The 25,281-nt window shown below is 39.4% G+C and overlaps 1 protein-coding gene across 6 annotated transcripts in view; it reads right to left on the reverse strand.

The window, feature by feature from the left end:
• Positions 1-25,281, reverse strand: part of CHID1 (chitinase domain containing 1) — a 288,759-nt gene that overhangs the window by 119,836 nt on the left and 143,642 nt on the right. The window contains exon 11 of one of the 6 annotated variants that reach the window (XM_050952927.1): positions 20,751-22,798. The exons of the other annotated variants lie outside the window; for them this stretch is intronic. Within the exon in view, the coding sequence (XP_050808884.1) occupies positions 22,765-22,798 (34 nt within the window). The 3' untranslated portion in view covers positions 20,751-22,764. Of the gene's footprint in view, positions 1-20,750; positions 22,799-25,281 lie in introns of those variants that run through there. 6 annotated transcript variants of the gene reach the window in all.

Genomic DNA, 25,281 nt, shown 5'->3' on the forward strand with positions numbered 1-25,281 from the left:
TAGCGTAGCTGAAGTCGAAGTATCTTATTTCGACTTACCTCCTGTCCTCACAGTGCGGGATCGACGGCCGCGGCTCCCTCTGTCAACTCCACCACCACCACTCGCTCTGGTGGAGTTCCAGAGTCGACGGGAGCGCGTTCAGGGATCGATATATCGTGTCTAGATGAGATGCGATATACTGATCCCCGATAAACCGATCGCTACCTGCCGATCCAGCGGGTAGTGTAGACATACCCAAAGACTGAGACAAGGATATTTACATGCAATTCCACACAGGAGGCAGAATGTTCCATCTCCAGAGACTTTGTGCTCACACTAAAGTGATTGACTTGCTTTGCTGATGACTGTGCACCCATAGCACATATCGTTGAAGACACCAACTTTTAACTGGCTGCTTTCCTAGATTGACGAAGTGATTTGGATTGTCTAGCAACCTCAAGAAAACCAAAGTGCTTTATCAGCCTGCTTCAAGAAAAATTTATTTGCCCCCCAAAATCACAGTTCATGACACACTGATTAATACAGTAGAAACATTTTGTTATCTTGGCAGCACTTCATATAATAATGCCGTGGTTGACTATGAAATCAAGCAGCACATTTCTAAAACCAGTTCTGCCTACAGTTGACTTTGTTGCTGCCTATGGATTGTGATAGGCATTACATTTGCACGAAGATTAATATCTACTGTACAATCATATTGAGCACTCTTCTCATCCATCTGTAAAACATGGACACTCTATACCAGGCACTTGAAGCAGTCAGAGCATTTTCACATGCGCAGTCTGCATTTCATTTGTAACATCAAGTGAATGGACAGGATACCAAACATCGAAGTCCTGGTCTGGTGCTGCATGACTAGCACTGAATCCCTAACCATACAGATGCAACTTCATTGGGCTGGTCATCTCATACATACGCATGATACGTAACTCCTCAAAGCCACATTTTATGGACTGTTGAAAATGGGAGTATGTACACTGGGAAGCCAATAAAAACAAAATAGGGACACTCTCAGAGCTCACCTAAAAGCTGGACAAGTGGACCCGAACACATGAAAAACTGCTGCTGCCACCAACAGATCAAGATGGCAGCAAGATCTGTTGGCCTGTGGTTAGCGCCATCGAGACTAGCAGAATAGAAAATGTCAAAGAGACGCGTGAGTGAAGAAAGCATGCCGTGGCAAAAACATGTGCCCAAGTCTGCCCAATGTGCAGACGCATCTGCGGATCACTCGTCCAATTACATTCGCAAAAGGTGACACACTGAGACAAACTGACTCTCACACGTGGACTACAATGGGAGACTCCAACACTTAAACGTAATTCCCATGTAATTCACAATCCACATAAGTCAATAAAAGTAAAGAGACAGTCTCATCAACAATAACACCGTTGTTATTCAATATTTAGAAGATGGCAATGATCACTACATTGAATATAAATCAACTGAATTGAATATTGATCAAATAAAGTGTTAGTTGATTTTTTTTCAGGTTTTAAGTTAACCACACACAAATCTTCAACTAACTAATAAAGGAAACATTTGTAAACATCTAGTGTACTTCTGTGAATAACTTACTTTTGTCTAAGCAGCTCTCCAGTTAGCTGGTCTGTTTTTTAAGCAATAAGAATACAGCAGATCAATAGTCCAGCTATCATTCACACAAATGGATCAGCAGCCATCAAACAAAAATACTATATCTATATGAACCATTGATAGACTAGTACAGAAATTATTGTGATAGAACCAATGGCCCTGGCCTTCAATACATTCATCAGTATTGAAATGGTTATGCATAAAAGTCAAACCTATAAGAAGCTCAGATCTCTGGATAAAAAACTTTTAGTTAATGAGAGTTCAGAAGAGCAACTGGTAACTTGAAGGACTTCAGAATATTGCTTAAAGAAGACACCTGCAGCTCTTCTTCACAGACTATTCAAAATCAACCAAAACATTTTTTTTCTCATTTAATATCCACTATCTGCTTTTGTTTTCATATCCTTGAGCGTGCTAGATTGTGGTATTTCCAGTCATTTCAACATCAGAAGGGCAAATATCTACCTCACTACTAAAACTGTAAAAAGGAGCAAGACATGGAAAAACAAAATTGTCTATGTGTCAGACAGGATGCCTGGCTGCTGTGAAGCAACTAAAATAAAACCAATTAATAAAGGTGACTTGATAGCTAGAGAGATATACCCTATTAATTAAAATCCTAACTAAATCAGTAGTGACCAGTGGATGTTACAATAAAGGCTATTTGGTCATCTCCCAGTAAGTCACTTGAGTTTAGTAGTTTCAATCCTGATTCCATTGGATTCACACACACACACAAACCATAATTCATACCATCTCTTGACCTTTGTCTTTTCTAATTAAATCACAGTCTCTTCACGGCAGAGACTGTCTTTTACTATGCGTTTGTACATAATGCCTAGCACAAGTCCTGATCTCAATTAGGTTCTCTAGGAACTATCATAAATACAAAAATATAGTCAATGGTAGCTACCAAAAGGGATTATATTTGTCTCCCTTATTCTTTAGTAGTTCAATTCTCTGTGGTCAGAGAGCTGCTGTCTCATCTATGCTTACAGATCATGGGGATGGCTTAAGAAAGGAGCTTCAATTTTCACTCTATGGGCCAGATCCTTGGTCTATCTGAGCACTCAAGTCTAAACCACCTTTTCATTACCCTAATCCTGAGGCCTATTTACTCTGAAACATAACTTAAAGCAGCACTCAAAACAGCTCTAATTTGCATCAGCAGTTAGTCTCCTAGTAACCCTTCTGTCAGGGGATCACCAGAGTGCAATGCGCTCTTGTCACTCTCCACTCTTGCCCCAACCACCACAGGACCAGAAGCAGGTGGCATAGACATAGTTATCTCAGCTTTACACTATTCAGTGATTCCACTTCATATTATTCAGTGATTCCACCATTTGGGACAGCTTTCTGGCTGCATCAAGGTATCTGAGCAGCACAAAGCATCTGGAAGATGAAGGAAAAGATTTGGCCTTGAGTTATCCAGAGGTCATGATGAAAATTAGCAAGCATATGTTGCCAACGATGGTATACAGGGCAATTCAAGTTGTCTGGAAGCCAGACAAATGAAAACAAAAGATGAGATATTGCTGAACAGAGAGGCTTCAGCCAACCTTGCTTCACTTTCAGTGAGCCTCTGGACATAAAATAACGATGTGTAATGGAATCATCAACTCCAAAGATGGTACAGCACAGTATAGTTTACTGCATGTCTGCAAAACTTCCATTGCGTAAAGAGCCAAGACAGATGATACAGCCTTCCAGGTTCATTTTTGGGATCTACTGCCCTTTTATGGAACATTTTGCCAAGCTTTAAATATATCTTTGTTATTTAAAGCTTTTGTACCAGAATCTCTAGAAGATTGATTTACTTCATATGAAGAGGGAAAATGAAATCACATTTTTATTAAAAACTATAGCAGCCCTTAAACAATGGCGGAGTTCTCTTCCTCAGTGTCAAACACAGGAATAGAGTATCCAAGAGGTGTTCGTGCATGTATTTGGTTAGAACTTGAGACTTTTGAGAGTCATACAATCTCCATATATAAAAATGCCATTCAACTTCAGAGATCCCAGAGAACTTTATAAACTACATTACAGTACCACTGAAATGAAGTTTGGAGTGGAAGGCAGTATAAGAGGTCAGCCCACAGAATAATAAAGCACAGTGCAGGAAAGCCATTTTTCATCAGTGACCATGGGCCAAACTCCTGCTCCTAAAGAACCAAAGGATCTTCAATGTTACACAGACAGGATCTCCATTTTCAAGATCTGGGGGGCAGCCTACTATAACCTGAAAATACTAGCAAGTTTGCCGATTATGAACAAAGATACTAAGGTACACAAAAATAGGAGACAATTAATATAGTTTGGGAACACAGGATTTTTCTGTAACATGATTAGTTTTTGACAATGTGTTATATTGTTAAAGATATCAATGGTGTTCAGTGGATAAGATCATTAAAAATGGTCTGTATCACAGTTCCCTGGTCAGTTCTACTCTTTTAATTTGGGTATATAAAGGCACACGTGACAGATAGTAACTATCTATGAATGTAGTCCAAAAACTAAGAGAGTACACTTAATTAAGAACCAACTTTACAAAGAAAAACCCAGCCTTCTTTGCAGATACTTCATCAAAAGCCTGCTTCTCAGTTTAAAACCGCAGTAAAAGATTTTGGTGCCTTTTTTTTTTTTTTTTTAATTCAAGACGTAAAATCACACTAAACCAAAAATCCAATGGACAAACGCTTTTCTAGGTTTTAAGTAGCAGAAGACAAAGCTGTGGCTAAATAGGAACGGACAATTGACACAGTACTAATTTGGGACAGATGCAAGTCTATTTTCATGTACATCACATGATTTACCCAGTCTGAAGAATCACAAAATATTCAATCCAAGCTTTAAGTATTCTATCGAGAAATCTTCCCTAATGATTTATAGGATCGTATCACAGAATCCCTGCAATACTAACATCTACGTCTTCAAAATTATGCCTAAATTTACACTGAAACCTAAAGTGTCTGTAGTGGGAATTATATACTAGAGAGAAACTCCTTCCTCATGGGCATGATTCTGCAACTGCCATTTACCTCAGGCTCCTGAAGACAAAAATAGATATTGCCATACTGGAACAAACCAGCGGTCCAAGACCAGTACTGAACAATATATTTAAGGTGCCATGCTATTAACTTCTTTCTGTTCTGTGAATTGATCATTTATTCCTATCAATTCCTTACTCATTTACCTCTTTCAAAAGAAATTCAGGAGATAGAAAGGCACAACTTACTTGGTTTGTCCCTCCGTATTATATTTCTATTTACTTGGAGACAGTGGAACAGTACTGTTTCTATTGAAAATATTTCTTAATGTCCATCATTCTTTTTTATGGTTTTCCATCCAAAAAAATTATTCAGCTGTTTTATTTTAATAAAGGGAAGAAAGACTAGTGAGAAAAGCTGAACACTAAAACAACTCTACACAGAATAATCGTTGTGATGGAAAAACTTATTTTGGAAAAGGGAACTAATGCAAACTTTATGCACCTTTAAAAGGAAATTATGCAATGCTAGAGGCTGTGTCAGAGAACTATTACCCTCTCTAGAGTTATGAAAGACTAATTGCCCTGTGAAAGCCTATGGATTCTGTCAGAAACCTAGGCCTCCCGAGTGTTTAAAGATGAGCACTCCCCTCCTGTCCCACATCCCCTTAACTAACAGGGTGTAGAAGTCACTAAAGCATAATAATACATACGTTTTTAATGTATAAAGCACCCCTAGAAAAAGTGCTCAGTTCTGAAGAAACGGGAGTGACAGAAGTGCACAAAGTTCTCTCCCCAATCTCAGAGCACAAGCAGCAATGGTCAGCCCAGGATCCAGGTCTATGTGCAAGTTGCCAAACGTACGATAGGTACTATTTCTCCATAAACATAATATTATGTACATGGTATTGTTTGTTCACAGAGAGCAACTCAAATGACAACTTTTGTTGAAATAATTTAAAAGTGGTTTTTGAATGCTTTAATAAAAAAGGAATATAATCTCAAATTGTTTGGAAAAATCACCTACTTGAACTTTAGGTTAAGCCTTCTTCCTTTCTGTGTGCAAGCTATGGCTTCTGTGCTAGGTAAAAAGATGAAAGTGATCACTAGAAAAACAACAAAAATAGAGCTCTGAATGTGAGCCACACTGGAAAGAGTGTGATAAATGTCTTTCCCCTCTTTAAGACTGAACATTTTTCTTTACAGATACAGTAATCAAACTGCAATTTAATTTCACACATTGAAGCGCTAATCCATAAGAAAGTTAATAGCCTGTGAAGCCTAGTTTTCCTATGGTAATGATCCATTTTGAAAGGACTGTTTCTTTCTACAAAAACACATATTGATCTAATAGTTTTGGTTTTGACATTATTGGCTAGACTCAGCATGGACTGCAACAAATGAAGAGACTAAATTACAAAAACTGGTTATCTGAAAAGAATGAATGAATATTTGTAGGAGAAAGTTTTCATAACAGTTCAAAACCTAGTAAAACAAGGCAAAAACAGAGCCGTAGCCACAATAGTGCAGCTAACCTAGGAACAGAACCTGGCTCCTTCCAGGCACTAATGCACCGCTATGATACAGTAACTTTTAGTGATAGTTTGATTTTTGCTGGGGAAAAAGATAATTTATAAAAAGGTGGGAAAGGTGAAGTATCTTTAAATCTGCATTTTAAAATCACCTTACTCTGTCCTGGAGAGCATCAACTAGAAAATTTAAAGCATCCCACATTTCTTCACTGAGTTAAAAAGGCAATTAAAAAAAAATTCTGTGTGTTTACTGGAAATGTTAGAAACATTTCTTCACATGTAAAAAGCTCAGAGTAGCAGCAACTGCATCTCAAGAGTAGTTATTAGAAGCTTGCTAGAAGCAAAAATCACCTTAGAACCTTTATTCAAGTGTTCCTCCCCTCACTTGTTTTACTTAATAAATTACAGATTCCAAGTCAAATCACATACATTGTGTTTACAAGCATAGGCACATCTGAAGACTAATTATATGCATCAACAACACAGCTGTACAGCAATAACTTCAAGAAATCTCATTTCAAAGATATACTCAGGATCACAAATTCCAGGGATCTGAAGATTGTCCTCAAGACTGAACAGTTACATTTAACTTTTAAATGAAGGATATGAAACATGCATGGGGTAATGAACAATCTCTATTATTTTAGGGAGTATTTGTTTTCTAAAGATGAATTCTCACTCAGGAAATCTTGAGCTACTCTTTCAAAATAAAAATGCTAATTTTTTAAATCATAAATTGCAAAACAGAAATGATAATTTTTTTTTAAACCTGAAAATGAAAGTAGAAACTTCCTTTTCTATTTTACAAACACATTAGTTCAATAAAACAAGTTCTGAATTCTAGTTCTGTTAGAATCCTAGAATATCAAGGTTGGAAGGGACCTCAGGAGGTCATCTAGTCGAATCCCTACTCAGAGCAGGACCAATCCCCAGACAGATTTTTTGCCCCAGATCCCTAAATGGCCCCCTCAAGGATTGAACTCTTTTAATACAGCTTTCCATATCTCAGATTAGACAGCGAAAACATCCATATTTCATTTTGGTTTACGGTTCATTTCACTTTAATGTTCTCATGCACCATAATAAAAGTGTGTTGAAAGCACTACTAAGTGGTGCTCTGTTAAGATTGTTTTCACTAGAATTTTATTGTAAAAAATCATGGAAGCCATCACTTATTATTTTAGGTTTCAAAGATGATTTTTGAAAAACCTATCTCTTGGGCCAAATATAACCTAACACCATCCTTTAAAGTTGCCTCATCTTCCAGTATTATTGTGATTATTCTTAGAAAACTTTAATTGAGCTTTAACATCCGACACCAGACTAGTGTGTGGCAGCAAACTACCTCATCTCCCAAAATAAATGTATACCAGTTGGATTTCTTTTGGAGGATGCCAGCAATCACTAGCCTAATTTGTTAGCAGCAATCTGTCTAGCCTGGAATGTGAAGTGCACTCAAGTCCCAATCAGGGCTGGCTCCAGCTTCTTCTCTGGGGGGTGGGGGGGGAGGAGATAAAGCCGTAATCGGCAGCACTTCGGCAGCAGCTCTACCGCGCTGCTTCATTCTTCAGTGGCAATTCAGCGGCAGGTCCTTCACTCTGAGAGGGACTAAGGGACTCGCCACCAAATTGCTGCCGAAGACCCAGACCTGCCGCCCCTTTCCATTGGCCGCCCCAAGAACCTGCTTTCTTTGCTGGTGCCTGGAGCTGGCCCTGGTCCCAATTCCACAACTTGGCTATGGAATGGTATCTTTCTATTAACGACCTATATGGATTGCATACAGTATGATACTCTGATCTGAACATTTTGTGTAATCAGATTTTTTTAACACTAGCAAAATAATGGATTAGCGTATGAATACACAATTCATTGGCACTGAAACAATTATACTGATTGTATTTCCATTAAATATTCTTTATGCCTAAATTTTACCCCACACAATGGTACAAATTTATTTACTGAAAACCATTTTCTTTTCTATAAGACTATCAACTGATCCACTTTTGAAGGGCAATACTATGGAGGTATCTATCTTTTCATCCCACCCATCAAATATTTGTCATCTGCATTTGGATGGTGAGCAGGACCTTTTTTTTTGGAATGCAAATAGGACTAATGGAGAAAAAAAGATGAGAACAGGAAGATGGCAACAGAAATGGAGAAGAGACAGGACCAAGCAGGGTTGATGAGGCAGGGGATGGAGGAGGAGGAGGAGAAGAAAGAAAAACTTCTGAAAGTAAAAATACGTGAAGTGAGAAAATTTAAAGAAAACTTGAAAGACCTTTGGAGAAAAAACACATTTTAAGAGGATTAATTATTGTAGCAAAGTTATCCTAAGGAATGACATTGCAAAAAAAATCATTAAGATATTTTGTGATGGAAACATGAGGAAAGGAAGAGAAAATAAAGAAAGAAATGCCAAGCGAAATATGGTTTTGACTCTGACTTAATAGTGGTTTGTTGATTTTGCACCAGAATATTGAGAATTCCCAGGTTTTCACAGTCAGGAGAGTGAGAGCTCCCCTCTACAGTAAGCATCATCTTCCCTATGTTAAGTATCAGAGGGGTAGCCATGTTAGTCTGGATCTGTAAAAGCAGCAAAGAATCCTGTGGCACCTTATAGACGTTTTGGAGCATGAGCTTTCGTGGGTGAATACCCTCTTCGTCGGATGCATGTAGTGGAAATTTCCAGGGGCAGGTATATATATGCAAGCAAGAAGCAAGCTAGAGATAACGAGGTTAGTTCAATCAGGGAGGATGAGGCCCTGTTCTAGCAGTTGAGGTGTGAAAACCAAGGGAGGAGAAACTGGTTTTGTAGTTGGCAAGCAATTCACAGTCTTTGTTTAATCCTGAGCTGATGGTGTCAAATTTGCAGATGAACTGAAGCTCAGCAGTTTCTCTTCGAAGTCTGGACCTGAAGTTTTTTTGCTGCAGGATGGCCACCTTAAGATCTGCTACTGTGTGGCCAGGGAGGTTGAAGTGTTCTGCCCTGCCACCACTACCAATATGATACAGTTCTGCGGCGATCTGGAAGCCTACTTTCACCATCTCTGACTAAAAGAATACTTTCAGGACAACACTGAACAGCGCACTGATACACAGGTCCCTCTCCCACCAACAGCACAAGAAGAAGAACTCCACATGGACTCCTCCTGAGGGTCGAAATGACAGTCTGGACCTATACATTGAATGCTTCCGCGGACGTGAACAGGCAGAAATTATGGAAAAACAACATTGCTTGCCTCACAACCTAAGTCGTGCAGAACGCAATGCCATCCACAGCCTCAGAAACCACCCTGACATTATCATCGAAGAGGCTGATAAAGGAGGTGCTGTTGTCATCATGAACAGGTCTGACTACTAAAAGGAGGCTGCTAGACAACTCTCCAATACCAAATTCTACATGCCACTTCCCTCAGATCCCACTGAGGAATACACTAAGAAACTGCACCATTTACTCAGGACACTCCCTACACTAACACCGGAACAAATCAACGTACCTTTAGAGCCCTGACCAGGGTCATTCTATCTACTACCCAAGATCCACAAACCCGGAAATCCTAGACGCCCCATCATCTCGGACATTGGCATTCTCACTGAAGGACTGTCTGGATGTGTGAACTCTCTACTCAGACCCTATGCCACCAGCACTCCCAGCTATGTCCGTGACACCACTGATTTCCTGAGGAAACTACAATGCATTGGTGACCTTCCAGAAAACACCATCCTAGCCACCATGGATGTAGAGGCTCTCTACACAAACATCCCACACACAGATGGAATATAAGCTGTCAGGAACAGTATCCCTGATGATGCCACAGCACAACTGGTTGCTGAGCTCTGTGCCTTTATCCTCACACACAACTATTTCAAATTTGATGACAATATATATCTCCAGATCAGTGGCACCGCTATGGGTACCCGCATGGCCCCACAATATGCCAATATTTTTATGGCCGACCTGGAACAACGCTTCCTCGGCTCTCGTCCACTCACGCCCCTTCTCTACCTACGCCACATTGATGACATCTTCATCATCTGGACCCATGGGAAGGAGACTCTGGAAAAATTCCACCACGATTTCAACAGCTTCCACCCCACCATCAACCTCAGCCTGGACCAATCTACACGGGAGGTCCACTTCCTAGACACCACCGTGCAAATAAGTGATGGTCACATTACCAGCACCCTATACCGAAAACCTACCGACCGCTATGCCTACCTTCATGCCTCCAGCTTCCATCCTGGGCACACCACACGATCCATTGTCTACAGCCAAGCACTGAGGTACAACCACATCTGCTCTAACCCCTCAGACAGAGAACAACACCTACAAAATCTCCACCAAACAGTCTCAAAACTACAATACCCACACGTGGAAATAAGGAAACAGATCAACAGAGCCAGATGTGTACCCAGAAGCCTCCCACTGCAAGACAAACCCAAGAAAGAAACCAACAGTACTCCACTGGCCATCACATACAGTCCCCAGCTAAAACGCCTCCAACGCATCATCAGGGATCTACAACCCATCCTGGACAATGATCCCACACTTTCACAGGCCTTGGGTGGCAGGTCAGTCCTCGCCCACAGACAACCTGCCAACCTGAAGCATAAACTCACCAGTAACTGCACATCGCACCATAGGAACTCTAGCTCAGGAACCAATCCATGCAACAAACCTCGATGCCAACTCTGCCCACATATCTACACCAGCAACACCATCACAGGACCTCACCAGATCAGCCATACCATCACCGGTTCATTCACCTGCACGTCCACCAATCTAATATACACCATCATATGCCAGCAATGCCCCTTTGATATGTATATCGGTCAAACTGGACAGTCTCTATGGAAAAGGATAAACGGACACAAATCAGATACTAGGAATGGCAATATACAAAAACCTGTAGGAGAACACTTCAACCTCCCTGGCCACACAATGGCAGATCTTAAGGTGGCCATTCTGCAGCAAAAAAACTTCAGGTCCAAAGAGAAACTGCTGAGCTTCAGTTCATCTGCAAATTTGACACCATCAGCTCAGGATTAAACAAAGACTGTGAATTGCTTGCCAACTACAAAACCAGTTTCTCCTCCCTTGGTTTTCACACCTCAACTGCTAGAACAGGGCCTCATCCTCCCTGATTGAACTAACTTCGTTATCTCTAGCTTGCTTCTTGCTTGCATATATATACCTGCCCCTGGAAATTTCCACTACATGCATCTGACGAAGAGGGTATTCACCCACGAAAGCTCATGCTCCAAAACGTCTGTTAGTCTATAAGGTGCCACCGGATTCTTTGCTGCTTCCCTATGTTGTAATCCACTGTAGCTTCCTGTCATATTTTGCAGAATCCATGCTTCTTCCCTCCCGTTGGACTTTCTAGTAAAGTCTGATTCATATGAACAGCATGTAACATCTGAAGATTATGAGTTTCAACATAATACCAATCGACCCTCCTTTCCTGCATTATACTTCCATGAAGTAAATAAAAAACGGAGTTGACAAAATCATACCAGCTCCTTTTGATTGTTTAAATAATTTAGGTATAAATCAACCTTTGTTGAATATATATTATTGTTTCTATTTATCCTGCAATAGTAACAAAGTACCCTGATAAGAGGGAGGGAGGCTGATAATGGTAACTATGAGCAGCATATGGATTAACTGCAACTCCTGTAAGCAGCCCTGTAACCTTTGTGGATTTTTTTTTTTCAAACTCTTTGAGCCCGGATACTCAATGGATCATAACCGTTATTTCATGCCTCTTCTGACAACCATATAACAGGGTTATTTCTCTTCTTGCTTGGTTATTACTCTTCTTCAGTGGAAAGACACCACTACACACAAAGCTGCACAAGGACATTATGCTTCTTCTACAATATAGGCCAGTTTATGGATTTAAACCATTTGTTGCACCAGGGGAATCGCTTGAGTAGCACCTAAACAACAGGGGAAGTTCCTGGATGAAATCTGACTAATTGCTTTCTCAGCCAAATCACCTATGGGTGGGAGAGGGAGCTTCTCAGATGGAGGCCAATGGAATGGGAGTGACATCACCCTTTATGTCTTGACTCCTCATGCCAAAAAGGCTAGTCGCAATCTGGATCTATACCTGCAGTTAAACATCTCTCTAAATATTGACTTATGCTGCGGTGAGTTGGTGTAGATATTGAAAAAATCCTTCTACAAAATCTAACCCCATTTATTAAAATGCCTTCACTAGTATGTGGAGATAATCTTCTACATAGTAGTGTTCTATCCGCACAATTGTGTTTTGCAGAATACTGTACTGTTCTATTTTCTCACTGTAGGTACTTGTATTCCCATTTACAATAAAAACTATTATATTCAGCATATTTAGATTAATACAATTATGTTTACCTCTAAACGAAGAAAACACATCAAGTCACTCTATCAATGTAGGAGAACTGGGCCAAATGAGGAAGCTGCTATTAACTTTTGGAAGAATAAAAGCTAACACTTCCACATTTACTTGTCTTTTAGGATTTCTAATAGCCTGACTCTAGCCTACTATACACCTGTAGGAATGACATGTTTCTAATGAGAGGTTAATTAAACTAATCTCTCATACCATGGTGAAACACAAGATCGGGATTTGGGGAGCCTTTTCTGATAACATCTGGCTGCATTCCAGTTTACTTTCTTTATTTATGAACAAATTTCCATCAGGTGTTCCATTTCTTATTGCAAACGTGAAGTGATTAGGGAGAAAAGGTCTTGGTAGAAGCAAAGAGGAGACAGTCAACAGTCAAAACTGCAGGAAAAGGCCAAATTAAAATTAATTAACCTTGGCATCTGTCAAGCTGACAAATCGCAAAATAAAAAATGACTCAAAAATACAGAGCACTGCGAGATGAATACTACTGTTTCCTTACTATGCAGCAAATTATCTTGTGAATCAATTGTCCTCATTGCTTGAAAAAGGGACATTGTGGATGCCAGCGACACTTGACAAAGTAGTCTGATGCTGATGCAATCCAGCTGGGTACTTTTCCTCACTAAAGCTCTCTCCATGAAGAAAACACACTTTCCCTAGTCCCTCTCCTATTTTCTTCCTATAGAGATGTAGTCATTTCAACATAGTTATTTATGTAGAACAGAGACTAGAATCAGTCTTGCAGTCGTATGAGGCAGAGATCTTGTGGAACAAACCATGGCAAGAAGTTGAAGGACTATATGGTTGTGATGGAATCTAGAGTGTAAAATTGCTAGAAATTTTTAAATACTAAGTATTGAAAGGTGTTGGGGCAGAGAGGCCCTTTGTTTTATAATTTATAACAGCACCTAGCACAATATGGTCCTGGTCCACGACCAAGGCTTCTAAGCACTACCACAATAAAATAATATTCATGAGAAAGTTTGGTTGAAGAGAAGGTAGGCCCTACTGCTTCTCCATAAAACTCACTCCCAACTCACTTCCTTTCTCACCATCTTTGTAACTGATTTTTCTTCAATGCCTTCACAAGCTTTCTTTTCCTCCCTCCATCCAGTATAGCACCTTCCCTTTTCCTATATCCCACATGCAGTTTCTTCTATCTGGTTCCTCACTACATTCTCCCCTCTTCAGTTTCCCTTCCCTCCTGGCATCAGACTGAGTCCCTGATAGATAACCCATATTTACATAGCTTCCACACAACAGGACCACTGCTGCACAGCATTCTTCCAACCTGTTGTCAGAGTAGAGGGGGCAGGGCCTGGAGCAGGGTACACTCATCTGCACTTTTCCCATGTACTTCAGTCAGCAGAATGTCAGACACTCTGCAGAAACACTTCCAGTAGTGCAGGAAATCAATGAGCTGCACTCCACCAACATTAGCCACTGTAATCAGTGGATGCTAATCCCTGCAATATAATAGAGAAGGAAATATTTCATAACCCTGGTTCATGTCAGTCACCCAAACTAGGAAATAACCAGTGTTTTACCTGCATTGTGTGTTGCATCTTTAATTCACACCACTGGCAACCTAACAGCAGAATTATCCTGGACAATCTGGGACAGCCAGAATAATAATCCACATGACCTACCAAGTATTAACCCTTCATTGAACACCAATGTCCCATTCGGACAGTAGCATTGCTGTCTTGACAAGCAGCAACAGACATGCAAGGTCTTGCACATGAGCTTTCTAATTCAAGAGAAGTCACTGATGCAGAGCATGGGTACATTCTGAGTGTACCTTGTTTTATATACACATACAAAACAGCCCTGGAACTGAAGTGATCAAACAGGGAATCAGACAAACACCATTGCCCAGTTCCCAGGGAGAAACTGTGTCTCAACAACTGAAACTAATCAGATACCAAGGTAGAGAGCAAAGTATCCTGGTGCTCACACCACTTTCCTTCTAAAGCCTACTGTTTACCCAGAACTTTGCAAAACAAACCACCACAGCATGTCTTCCCAAGACTGAAAAGCTGTTCTCATTCTAAGAAGAGGTTGGAATATTAATAGCACCACCAGTGGCACCCGCCATAACAATACTATACAGTAAATCATGAACAGACATGCTTCTAGGATGCATGACTGAACTAAAAAAAAATCCATTACTTCTATCCCAGCTGAACACTGAATGAAATCCTACAATGGTATATGGTGCTTTGAGGGATCCCTTATTTGGTTGGTCCTTTCTTATGTTTTAATGCTTTAAAACAAAAAAAAAAAGGTCAGTATTTGAGAGAAAGGAATATTTATGGCTTTTACAATGATCATATCGATCTTGGAAACAAGATTACATCCCAGAGAGAGAGAGAGAAGAAGAGTCAAGAGTTGTCTTAGGGCTCTGTATATTGTCCATTATCAGAGTATCTAATCACCTGCATTCAGGATGCCATAGTGATTAACAAGTTCACAGAAAGAGCAAGCACAAGCCAAACTAATATGTAGTTCAAAACTAAGTTCTTTATCACAGGTTATGCTGAGACAGACTGCTACAATAAGACAGTTCTTGAAACAAAAAAACTTATAAGCAGTGCCACACAGAACATGAGATACAGACAACGAACAAATATTTTATTAAGTTTATAATAATAATAGTGACCTTCAGCCCAGGTATTTCCTTGAAGTTAATGACCAGTTGCAGACTTGAGGCCCCGTGGAGCATTACTGCTTAAGTATGAATATTAAATATTGATTTATACAAACCAATCACATATGGTCATTTATCTGTCCCAGAAAGATGAATGACTGTATAAATCAGTGATATGGCGTATACACTCTGCTCAGGATTGAATTAGTAGTGTGATTTTTAAACTGGCTCATTTGAGGGGCTGGCTCTATGCCTAGTATAAGAGTTTGAGGGGGCACAGCTCCAGCACCAGCTGAAGCTGTGGGGCTGGGGTCAGGTACAGCCCAGACCCCAGCCACAGCCAAGTGGGGTGGGCGGGGGCTCAGAGCTCTGGCTCCTGCACCCACTGCAGCCATTAGAGAAGGGGGAGTAAACAGGAGTGGCTCAAGCCCCAGCTCAAGCCGCAGGGGTGCAGGGCCCTAACCCAAACTGCGGGTGCATGGCCCTGGCTCCAACTCCGACTCCAGCCAAAGCCATGGGGTGGGGGAACACAGCTCTGGCTTCAGCCACAGCTGCTGGGGCGCACACTCCCAGCTCCAGCCACAGCTGTGGAAAGGGTGCACAGCCTCAGCTCTGTGACTTCCACGACTAAATCATATCCTTCATTATATTATATATGCAGAGCGACATCATCTTTATTATAAAAGGCAGAGCAGGATAAGAATACATATAATGGTTCATATTCTGACTTCAAGGAGGTAGTAAGGGTGCAGTTAAGGACAGAATTTTGATTTGGACTTATGAGTCTAAATAAGTGAAGATGGTAACAAATATAAATTTAAGTCTTTTTAAAAAGATTTTTCACATATTTAAGCGAAAAATAATTAATGTTGATAGATGTAGTGTGTAGAAGTAGTCAATTTCCAATAACCATTTGTCAAGCAAGCAGTTTGATATTATTGTCACTAGCTGGTAAGAAGCTGCATCAGTGAAAGCCACTAGAACTTGACTTTTTTTAAAAAACTTGTGCTGACAAAACTGAGGAGAGAGGAAGTCACATGCTACAGCCTTTTAAGCCTTAAAGTATAGAATCTTAATACGTGGAAGTCATAGAACTGATTAAAAATACATCATTCAGATTTCAATTTCACATTTATCAACTTGAATAGGAAAGTTTGTAAACACCCTTTATTTTCCAGGCAAAATCTAAACACTTTGGGTCAGAAAATCAAAGGTATAGTACACAGCCACAGAAAATTGTTAGGTTTCTGCAAGCTACATAAGCGTTAGCTCCACAAGTGGGTGTATAATGTATAAAATATAAATTACAAGACAGAAACAATCATTCCTCACACCAGTAAGGAATTAGTCAAACATCACTAGGAAATGAAAGCAATGTCATTCTTTCATAAGTCATTCAGAGTGCCATAGTCGTACAAGTATCTAAATATACGGATTAAGGGTGAAGTCTAGCCATTAAAGTTATGAGAAGAATTTTACTATGGTGCCTCCAGGTTTTCAGTTAATATGGAGCTTATCTTCACACAATACAATCAGGGTATCTGAATTAAGTTTATATCGATCTAGATAACTGGTCTGGAAGATATGAATGATGCAAATTAGACTGAAGCACATAGAGAAATTTAAGGCGAATGAAAATGTAGAAAAATAGTCCTAGAAATAGCTGAACTACTGGTATATGGAAAGAGGGCAAGGTGGGAGTAAAAAAGTATTAGGTACAGAAGATATTATGGTTCAAGCACTTCTTTGTGTTTCGTTTCTCTCAAAGGACTAATATCCATGTTAAAATCAGAAGTTTTGCCTCCTGGTTCAAGATTTAGAATATTTTGCTAACCACGCAGCATCCTATTAATTCATACTTTCTAAACATTTTAGTAAATTATTCCCAAATGTAATGATATTCCTGTTAAACATTAATGCACAACAATTTCTCCCAAAGATACATTCAGCTGAATCGCATTTCTCAGTGACAGAAGTATAAGCTTAGAATCTGGGGCCTCATACAGCATTCTGAATGAATTTAAGTACTAGAACTGAAAAATCTTAATGGAGGAAGCAAGTTAATTGTCTGAAGAGTGGTTACCATGCTTTTGATGCTAATAACCAGCCTATTTTGGGGCTAGTCACAATAACTTGGCAATGTGTCTTTAGAACGTATTGGTATTCAGATAAAGATTCTCTTACATTAAATACTCTAATTTTCATATGTGCAAGCTTAGTACTCATAACATCCTTAGTTTGATGGGGTTTATCTACTTTAAATTAAGATAATTTTTAATAAGTCTTCACTAAATGGGGAAAAAAAACTTAGCAGGAATTTCTATCTTTTTAGAAAATTGTATTTCATGACCGTCAAATAACCCTTTTTGAAAGAAAAGTCACCTGTACTTTAAGGATCCCCTCTCCTACCTCGAATACACAGTAAAAGAAAATAGTGATGTAAGGTTTAAGCATGGTGAGATCAAATCATAACTGATTTTCTCAACTCTAATTTAAGAAGTCAACCTAGCTTTCGTTTGGTCTCAGCTTTACTTTTGTATTACCAATGCAAAAAGCAAAAAGCAAAAGATTTGAACTTCTATATAGGGTATTTAAAAAATCTAATTAGAGTTATTCAGTGTCATCCCAGACAAAGGACTAAATGCAAGATTATTCCCTACAGAAGATTCCTGACAGTGGGACAGACTGGATAATCAAATTCTAACAGAACTTGTTTCACAATCCAATAGTTTTATAATGTAATTCCAACATCCAAAAAGCCTGCATTCTGACTAATGTGCTAGTGGTCTTTTTCACTCAGACGAATATCTGTACAGAGTGGGGCTGTTTTTAAAAAGGCACTGTTAGATTATTAAAAAAACAACAAGATTATAACACAGAAGCAGGAAGCACTTGATTTTCTTTCCAACAAGCATTAATACTAACACTGCATATATGATGGAGCAAAAAATAAAATCAAAGATTGGAGTTAAATATTTTTATCTCATTTATAATGATGATTAGGCAGATACTTAACATTCCAATATCTTTATCCACTAGATGATCATTTGCTTGCGTCTAGTCAACAGCTGTGAGAAATAAAGGACAATTATGATAAGCCTTATCATTTAAATTATGTTCACTGATAAACCTACATGGCTTCATGAAATAGCCTGCATTGTTTTTAAGCAGAGTTTTAATATTGCCTATAATAGTTACTTTATTCACTGCTTGACCTTTTATGTGAGTAAATCACTTTTGATCAGGCAGCACGCCAAGAGAAGCTGAAAGAAGTGCTGTGTAAGGCGTCCTTTTCCTCAGAAGGCAGAATGAATTAGTGTTAGCCATTGAAAGTTGAAGTCTGGGTTCGCTTAGCATGAAATAGGGAGAGTTTTGAGGTCATCTTTAGAAGAGCAGTTTACCCACCCCAGTTTCCATTAGGATGTGCTTGCACATTTAGGATAGCATTTATCCTTATCAGTAATACACAAATAAAAGTATTTATTTCTTATTTTCAGCAGAACAATTCTGCTAACCAAGAGACTCAGGTCCAACAGTCTCCATATGCAAGTCCACAATAACCACGTGAGTTTTATCGTCCTTTTGATCATCACATTAACATAAAGTCATTTTTTCCTTATGGTTTTTTTTTTTTTTTTCAAAATCTGAGTCCTCTCGTGTACAATCAAGCAGAAAGTTAACCCTCCATGCAAGACTGAAATCTATACAATAAAAGTTTAAAGGACCTTTAAAAAAAGTACAGTGTTGCACATGTGAAATCTCTATACAAAGAGTCACAGTACTGGAGTTACACAGATACATGAAGCTCCAAAACAATTAAATATACTAGCGCACACTAATGTACCAAACCTAAGGAGCTCCAACATCTGATATGAAAAATTTTCATATTACTGTTCTCCCTGGGATATTTCAAGACATGACAGTTAATATCAATTCCATGCTGTTCAGTTTCAGTATGGAAAACAAAACAAGAAACAAAACAAAAAACCACCCACCTTGCTACCCTCCCTACAGGTTCATTTTAACACTCAATGGCCACATCCATCTAAGTGTGAAGTTAATGTGGCTTTGTTCTATAAGCAGTATCCAACCCTTGATAATGCTGGAGTGGGAAACAAAAATCCCAGTCAAATTTTGGATCAGGTAAGGGGTACACTACAGGCCCTTTGACCCAGCACCCCACCAAGAGCCTTATGCCATAACCTGCAGTAACCCTGGAAGACAAAAGAAAACAAAACAATTTTTATAACTATCTCCAGAAAAAAGCAGCATTATACACTAGACCACAGCAGAGATTCACACTTCCAAGGTATGAGTAGAAGAAAGAAAAACAAGACAAAAAATAACATGAATAAACCCAAAAGAAAGATTACTTATCTGTACAGTATCTGTGTGGTCCCTATCTGTATTCCTCTCACGTGTGCATGTACTTTATACTCCTGAGATCAGAAGATTTTCACTGGTCCATGCCAGCGCTCTGAAATGAGGGCGTAAGTGGCAGCACGGACTGACTGACTGCCTCTCTATTTCTTTCTATTGTGAACAGCCCTAGGATAAGGTTCTGAAGCAGAGGGGTAGGAGGTGGGGAATGAAACACAGATAGGAACCACACAACTTGAAAAACTCCAGTCACTGTACAGGTAAGTAACCTTTACTTTTAATTTGAGTGATGGTCCCTTTGTGTATTGCACTTGAGGTGATTCACAAGCAGTATTTATTGAGGAGAAGTGTGTACGGAATCTTGCTCTACCTCTGACTGGAGGAATGCTCTGCCTATGGATTCATCTGCTGAATAAGCTTGTACCAGAGCATAATGTTTGGCAAAGATGCGAACAGAGCTCTACAGGTCCCCAGAAGACGGACATCTCAAAGTGAATCTATCGCTGCAGCCTGGATCTGGTTGAGTAAGCCCTCAAACCTTACAGGGGAGGGGTTCAGTAACCTTGTAACAGAACCGGACACAAGCCAAAATCCATTTGGAAAGTCTGTGTGAGCAGATTGCTTCCCCTCTTGTCACCAGACCTGTAGTTTGGATATAGATTATAATTGATTCCTTAACACAGAATAGCCTGGCAGGATTCAGCCAGATCAGCTACAGCATCAGAATTGTCATCAGTGTGAGAATCTCAATGAGCAGATGGGAATCACTTAAAATTTTGAAATAATTTTTGAATCATCAATAATTCTATTAGCACAGTGCACAGAACCACAAACATAGCACAGCAAACGAGTTAGAAATAATACATAATGTACAGCACATGTATTATTTACACCATCCTTTGCAGGGAAACCCAAAGTGTCAGTCATTATCCTCATCATCATCATCTTCATCCTCTTCATCATCATAGGTGTCTCCCACAGAACACAGGCCAGGTAACATTTTTTTATAATGTGTTACGCTGACACCCCTTGTATCTTATACATATTTAAGAGGGTTTTAGCCCCTTTTTCCTTATCTGAACTTCCACACCCCAGTTTTGCTGAAGTCTCCCATTTCCTATAGGCTAATTAACCATTTAAATCAAACTCATTAGCATTTATGTCAATTGGTTGCCATAAAATCATGACTGCTGTGCAGAAAGTAAATAAGGAAGTGTTATTTATTCTTCATGACACAAGAACTAGAGGTCACCAAATGAAATTAATAGGCAGCAGGTTTAAAACAAACAAAAGGAAATATTTCTTCAAACAATGCACAGTCTACCTGTGGAACTCCTTGCCAGAGGATGTTGTGAAGGCCAAAACTATAACAGGGTTAAAAAAAGGACTAGATAAATTCATGGAGGATAGGTTCATTAATGGCTATTAGCTAGGATGGGCATGAATGGTGTCCCTAGCCTCTGTTTGCCAGAAGCTGGGAATGGGCTACAGGGGATGGATCACTTGAAGCAGGGGGCTGGACTCGATGACCTTTCAAGGTCTCTTCCAATTCTACGAGATTGGTATATCTTCAATATTTTTTTTAACCTATTCTGTTCATTCCCTCTGAAGCAACTGGCATTGGCCACTATCGGAAGATAGGATACTGGGCTAGATGGACCTTTGGTCTGACTCAGTTTGGCCATTCTTATAGGAATATTACAATAAAACCTTGTGAGTTTCAGTTATACAAATTGCCTAAAAATATCCTAAACTGTAACCTATGTTTGTGGTTTCTTACTTAACACTAATTGACTAATTTTTAATACTTGCATACTGTTATACTTTACCCTGTGACTTAAGGTCACTTATAATATAATAATAAAGGAGACATACCCATCTCCCAGAACTGGAAGGGACCATGAAGGGTCATCAAGTCCAGCCCCCTGCCTTCACTAGAAGGCCCAAGTACTGATTTGCCCCATATTCCTAAGTGCCCCCTCAAGGATTGAACTCATAACCCTGGGTTTAGCAGGCCAATGCTCAAACCACTGAGCTATCCCTCCCCCCACTTGCCTGTCATCTAATCATGTCAAGCCCAATCCTTAGTTATGCTAAGCCATTCTTACCTTATATGCCTTGGGCCTGTTGATTCACTACTTGCATTAGAGCATCAATCAATACCTTTCTTTTCATGTACATATATGCATGCAAGGCTACACCTCTCATTCATTCCTCAGCCAAGGAGATAAATCATTTCAGGGATTTCTTAAAGGGTTTTGCCCTCTGCAGGTACAAGGCTAAGGCTCAACATACATCCAGAGTGTAGTTTTTTGTCCTATTTGGTAGCATGAGGCTTCAGAACGTGACAAGTATGTAGATAACATGATTTAGAGCAGGGGTTGGCAACCTTTCAGAAGTGGTGTGCCGAGTCTTCACTTATTCACTCTAATTTAAGGTTCTGCGTGCCAGTAATACATTTTAATGTTTTTAGAAGGTCTCTTTCTATAAGTCCATAATATATAACTAAACTATTGTTGTATGTAAAGTAAATAAGGTTTTTAAAATGTTTAAGAACCTTCATTTAAAATTAAATTGAAATGCAGAGCCCCCTAGAAAGGCAATCTTCAATGATAGATAAACAAAGGATACAAGGCTAAGGTTTAGAACGGAGCCTCCATTAATACCAATAGGACATAGGTCGAGATCCCATGTTGGGTTAGGTTTCAGTATCAAAGGAGAGGATCTCACAAGTCCCTTTAGAAACCCCACTGTAATAGGATGGGCAAAAATGAATAGCTATCCACCAGATGGTGAAAGGCACTAATAGCTGCCAAGTGGACCTGCAAGGAACTGAGAGATAGTTCTGACATTTTTAGAAAGAGGAAATAGTCCAGAATAGTAGGGCTCTTGGCTCCCTCTGGGGGGTATCTGGCAATGCTGGATCTTTTCCATTTTGCTGTGTAGCATTTCCTCTTGGAATCTTCACTATTGCTCAGGATGGATTGTATCACTTCCACGCATGATTTTCTAGGTCCATTGCTCGTACAAATATCATGCTGTTAGATGGAGGGATGCTGGATTAGGGTGGTTCATCTTGCCTCTGTCCTGAGTCAAGAAGCCTGGGAAGAGCTGAATATGGATGCATAGGGGTGTTTGGAGAATGCCTGGGAGCCAGGACTGCCTGTGCCACCCAGGAGCAATCAAGATCACAGATGCTCCATTCTTTCATCTTCCTCAGAACTTGAGGCAGGAGGTATATGGTCTGTGACTGGAATGTAAAAACATCACACCACTGCATGGCTTATATGTAGTTCAAATGAAAGCAGTAATGTCATCACAGTACATTTAAATATAGACAACGGAGGCAAGAACTTGGTCCTTATACCAGTTTCTCCCCATGAGTACCCAGTCAGCCAATAAGCTAATTAGAAAAGATGATTTTTTTGACTAGGGCTATTCTGGAACGAAGCACAGTTCAGTAAATAACTGGTGTAACTATACCTACCTCAGTACCATGTTAAGTGTTTACATTCTTGTGACAGATCCCAATTAAATATAGCACATAACTGAAGAATCCATTCTCAGTAGATTTAATAAAGGAGCAAACAGATGTATGATCCAATCAACAGTTACTGACTACTGTACTTTTCAGCAGCTGTTCAGAATGCAAATCCCTGCATTCTGGATACTAACCATTCTTTAGCTTAACCATGCAAATTCCTGCACTCCGATTTGCTACCACCATCATTATAACTTGTATCACACCTTCATCTGAGGGTTCAAACATGTTTTACAAATAGATTTAGCTTCAATACCTTGAGAGAAAGGCAAGTATCTTCTTTGTATTAAAAAAATGGGGGGAAAGACAGGCTAAATGATTTGTCTAAGGGCACACAGAAGAGCTAGGACTCCAAGCCAGCTATCTCTGGATCCCACTTTAACCACTAGGCCAAAGGAAAAAGGCCTCACAATTTTAACAATTATGCATCACAATACAACAATTTCATTGCGCTTCCTGTTAATGCAGTAGTAGATTATCTTGCGCTAACATACCCCACTCTTCTGCATTAAAGTTTGCTTAGATATGTTTATCAGCTTGATTATCTTGGATGCAGGAATCACTTTCAAATTATACACGAAGAGGTAATTAATTACATCTAACCTAAAAATTTTGTTTTTAAATTGACTATAAAGGCAAAAAGACGAATATCAGAACCTCATGTCTCTAATGCAATACATGTATCTGTTGCAAATCATGCAACCCAATATCTGAAACATAGTGGCCACTCAGTCTAACTTATGTTATCCTTCTAAGAATATATTTTACATAATAACTGCACAAGTAAACCCTACAACTCTATGATCTTTAGAGGGAATATATAGCAATTAAGAATCAAATCAGGCATCTTACGAGACTGAACTCTGAGAATAAAGAATTGTATTTAAAAGACTTAATTCTCCTGAAATTAACAATTAGGAGTTTTAAACTCCATGTTCATTGATCTATTTAAATGCTCATTAAATGTAAATTCTATTTTCCTTAACATTTTACTTGGAAATCTAATACTGCTGAATTACTAGAGTAATAGAAGAAATCTATGTCAGTGACAAACGGTAATGGATTTCTTACATTAGTTACCACTTTGCTTTTTAGATAAAAACTTCTGATGAGTCGGCTTGCATTGTCACCTGACCATCAGTGCAACATACCTTGAAAAGATTTTGGCTGTTGCATTTATTCATTTATTTACAGTAGATTCTCTTGGTGTTCAATTAAAAAAAATTGACTTGCTCTAACATTAATCTGCTTAATTTTAATCAAATTAAACCAAAGTAATTTATCTGCTATGCACTGAATACACCAATGTACATACCAGTGACAACACTGGTCTCATTAGAATCCTTGATCATCCAGTCACGGTCTGACGAAAAGCATCTGCTCCAGTGGTCTGCTAGTGCATTCTGTAGATCTGGGAGATGAATCGTCATGAGACATATTTGATGCCAAATGCTCCCGTTCCATAGACAAACCGATTCTTGATAGAAAGGGGAAAAAGCAACCCACATCTGCTTGTCGATATAAAACTTGCTGTCATACTGTCAATCATAACTTGAATGATCAGTATTTGGATCATTGGTAGGTAGTACAGGAGTATAGGCTCTCTGAACCACTCTGAGCTCTAATAGGTTTATATATAGGTAAGTCTGCTCATGGGTCCACAGACCTTGTGCTTGAGGATAGCCCATAAGTGCTCCCCATTCCAGAAGAGACAGAATGTCCATCAGTCACTAAAGTTCTGATTGTGAGGATGGAAAAAAAGGAACTCTCAGGTTGGAGTCCTTCCACTAATTTAAAGATGTGAGACCATTGTGAAGGATTTGAAGAGGCGTGTCCAAATGGTGTCTGCTCCGTGCATATGCTGATTTTAACCAGCTCTGTATGCAAGGTAAGTGTATTCTGGAATGCTGCTAGATGACCATGCAGGAGGCCATGTGCCCAAATAGACAGGACAAGATCTTTTTCTTCAGTATTAGGAAGTAACTGGAGTAAAAACCTTTCCTTCTGTATTGTAAGGGAATCTTCTCTATATATCAGAGACAAAAAAGTGAGGCCACCTCCTGATGCAACAGTCTCTTATGAAAGGGGTGGCTAAAAAGGGATAGGAAAGGGGCTATGGGTAGGCGTAATATGGAACTGTAGAAAAGATCCAACTGAAATAATCTCTAGGGCCCACCAGTCTGTTATCAGGT

Source organism: Gopherus flavomarginatus, chromosome 5, assembly GCF_025201925.1.
Source record: "Gopherus flavomarginatus isolate rGopFla2 chromosome 5, rGopFla2.mat.asm, whole genome shotgun sequence".
NCBI classification, from domain to species: Eukaryota; Metazoa; Chordata; order Testudines; family Testudinidae; genus Gopherus; species Gopherus flavomarginatus.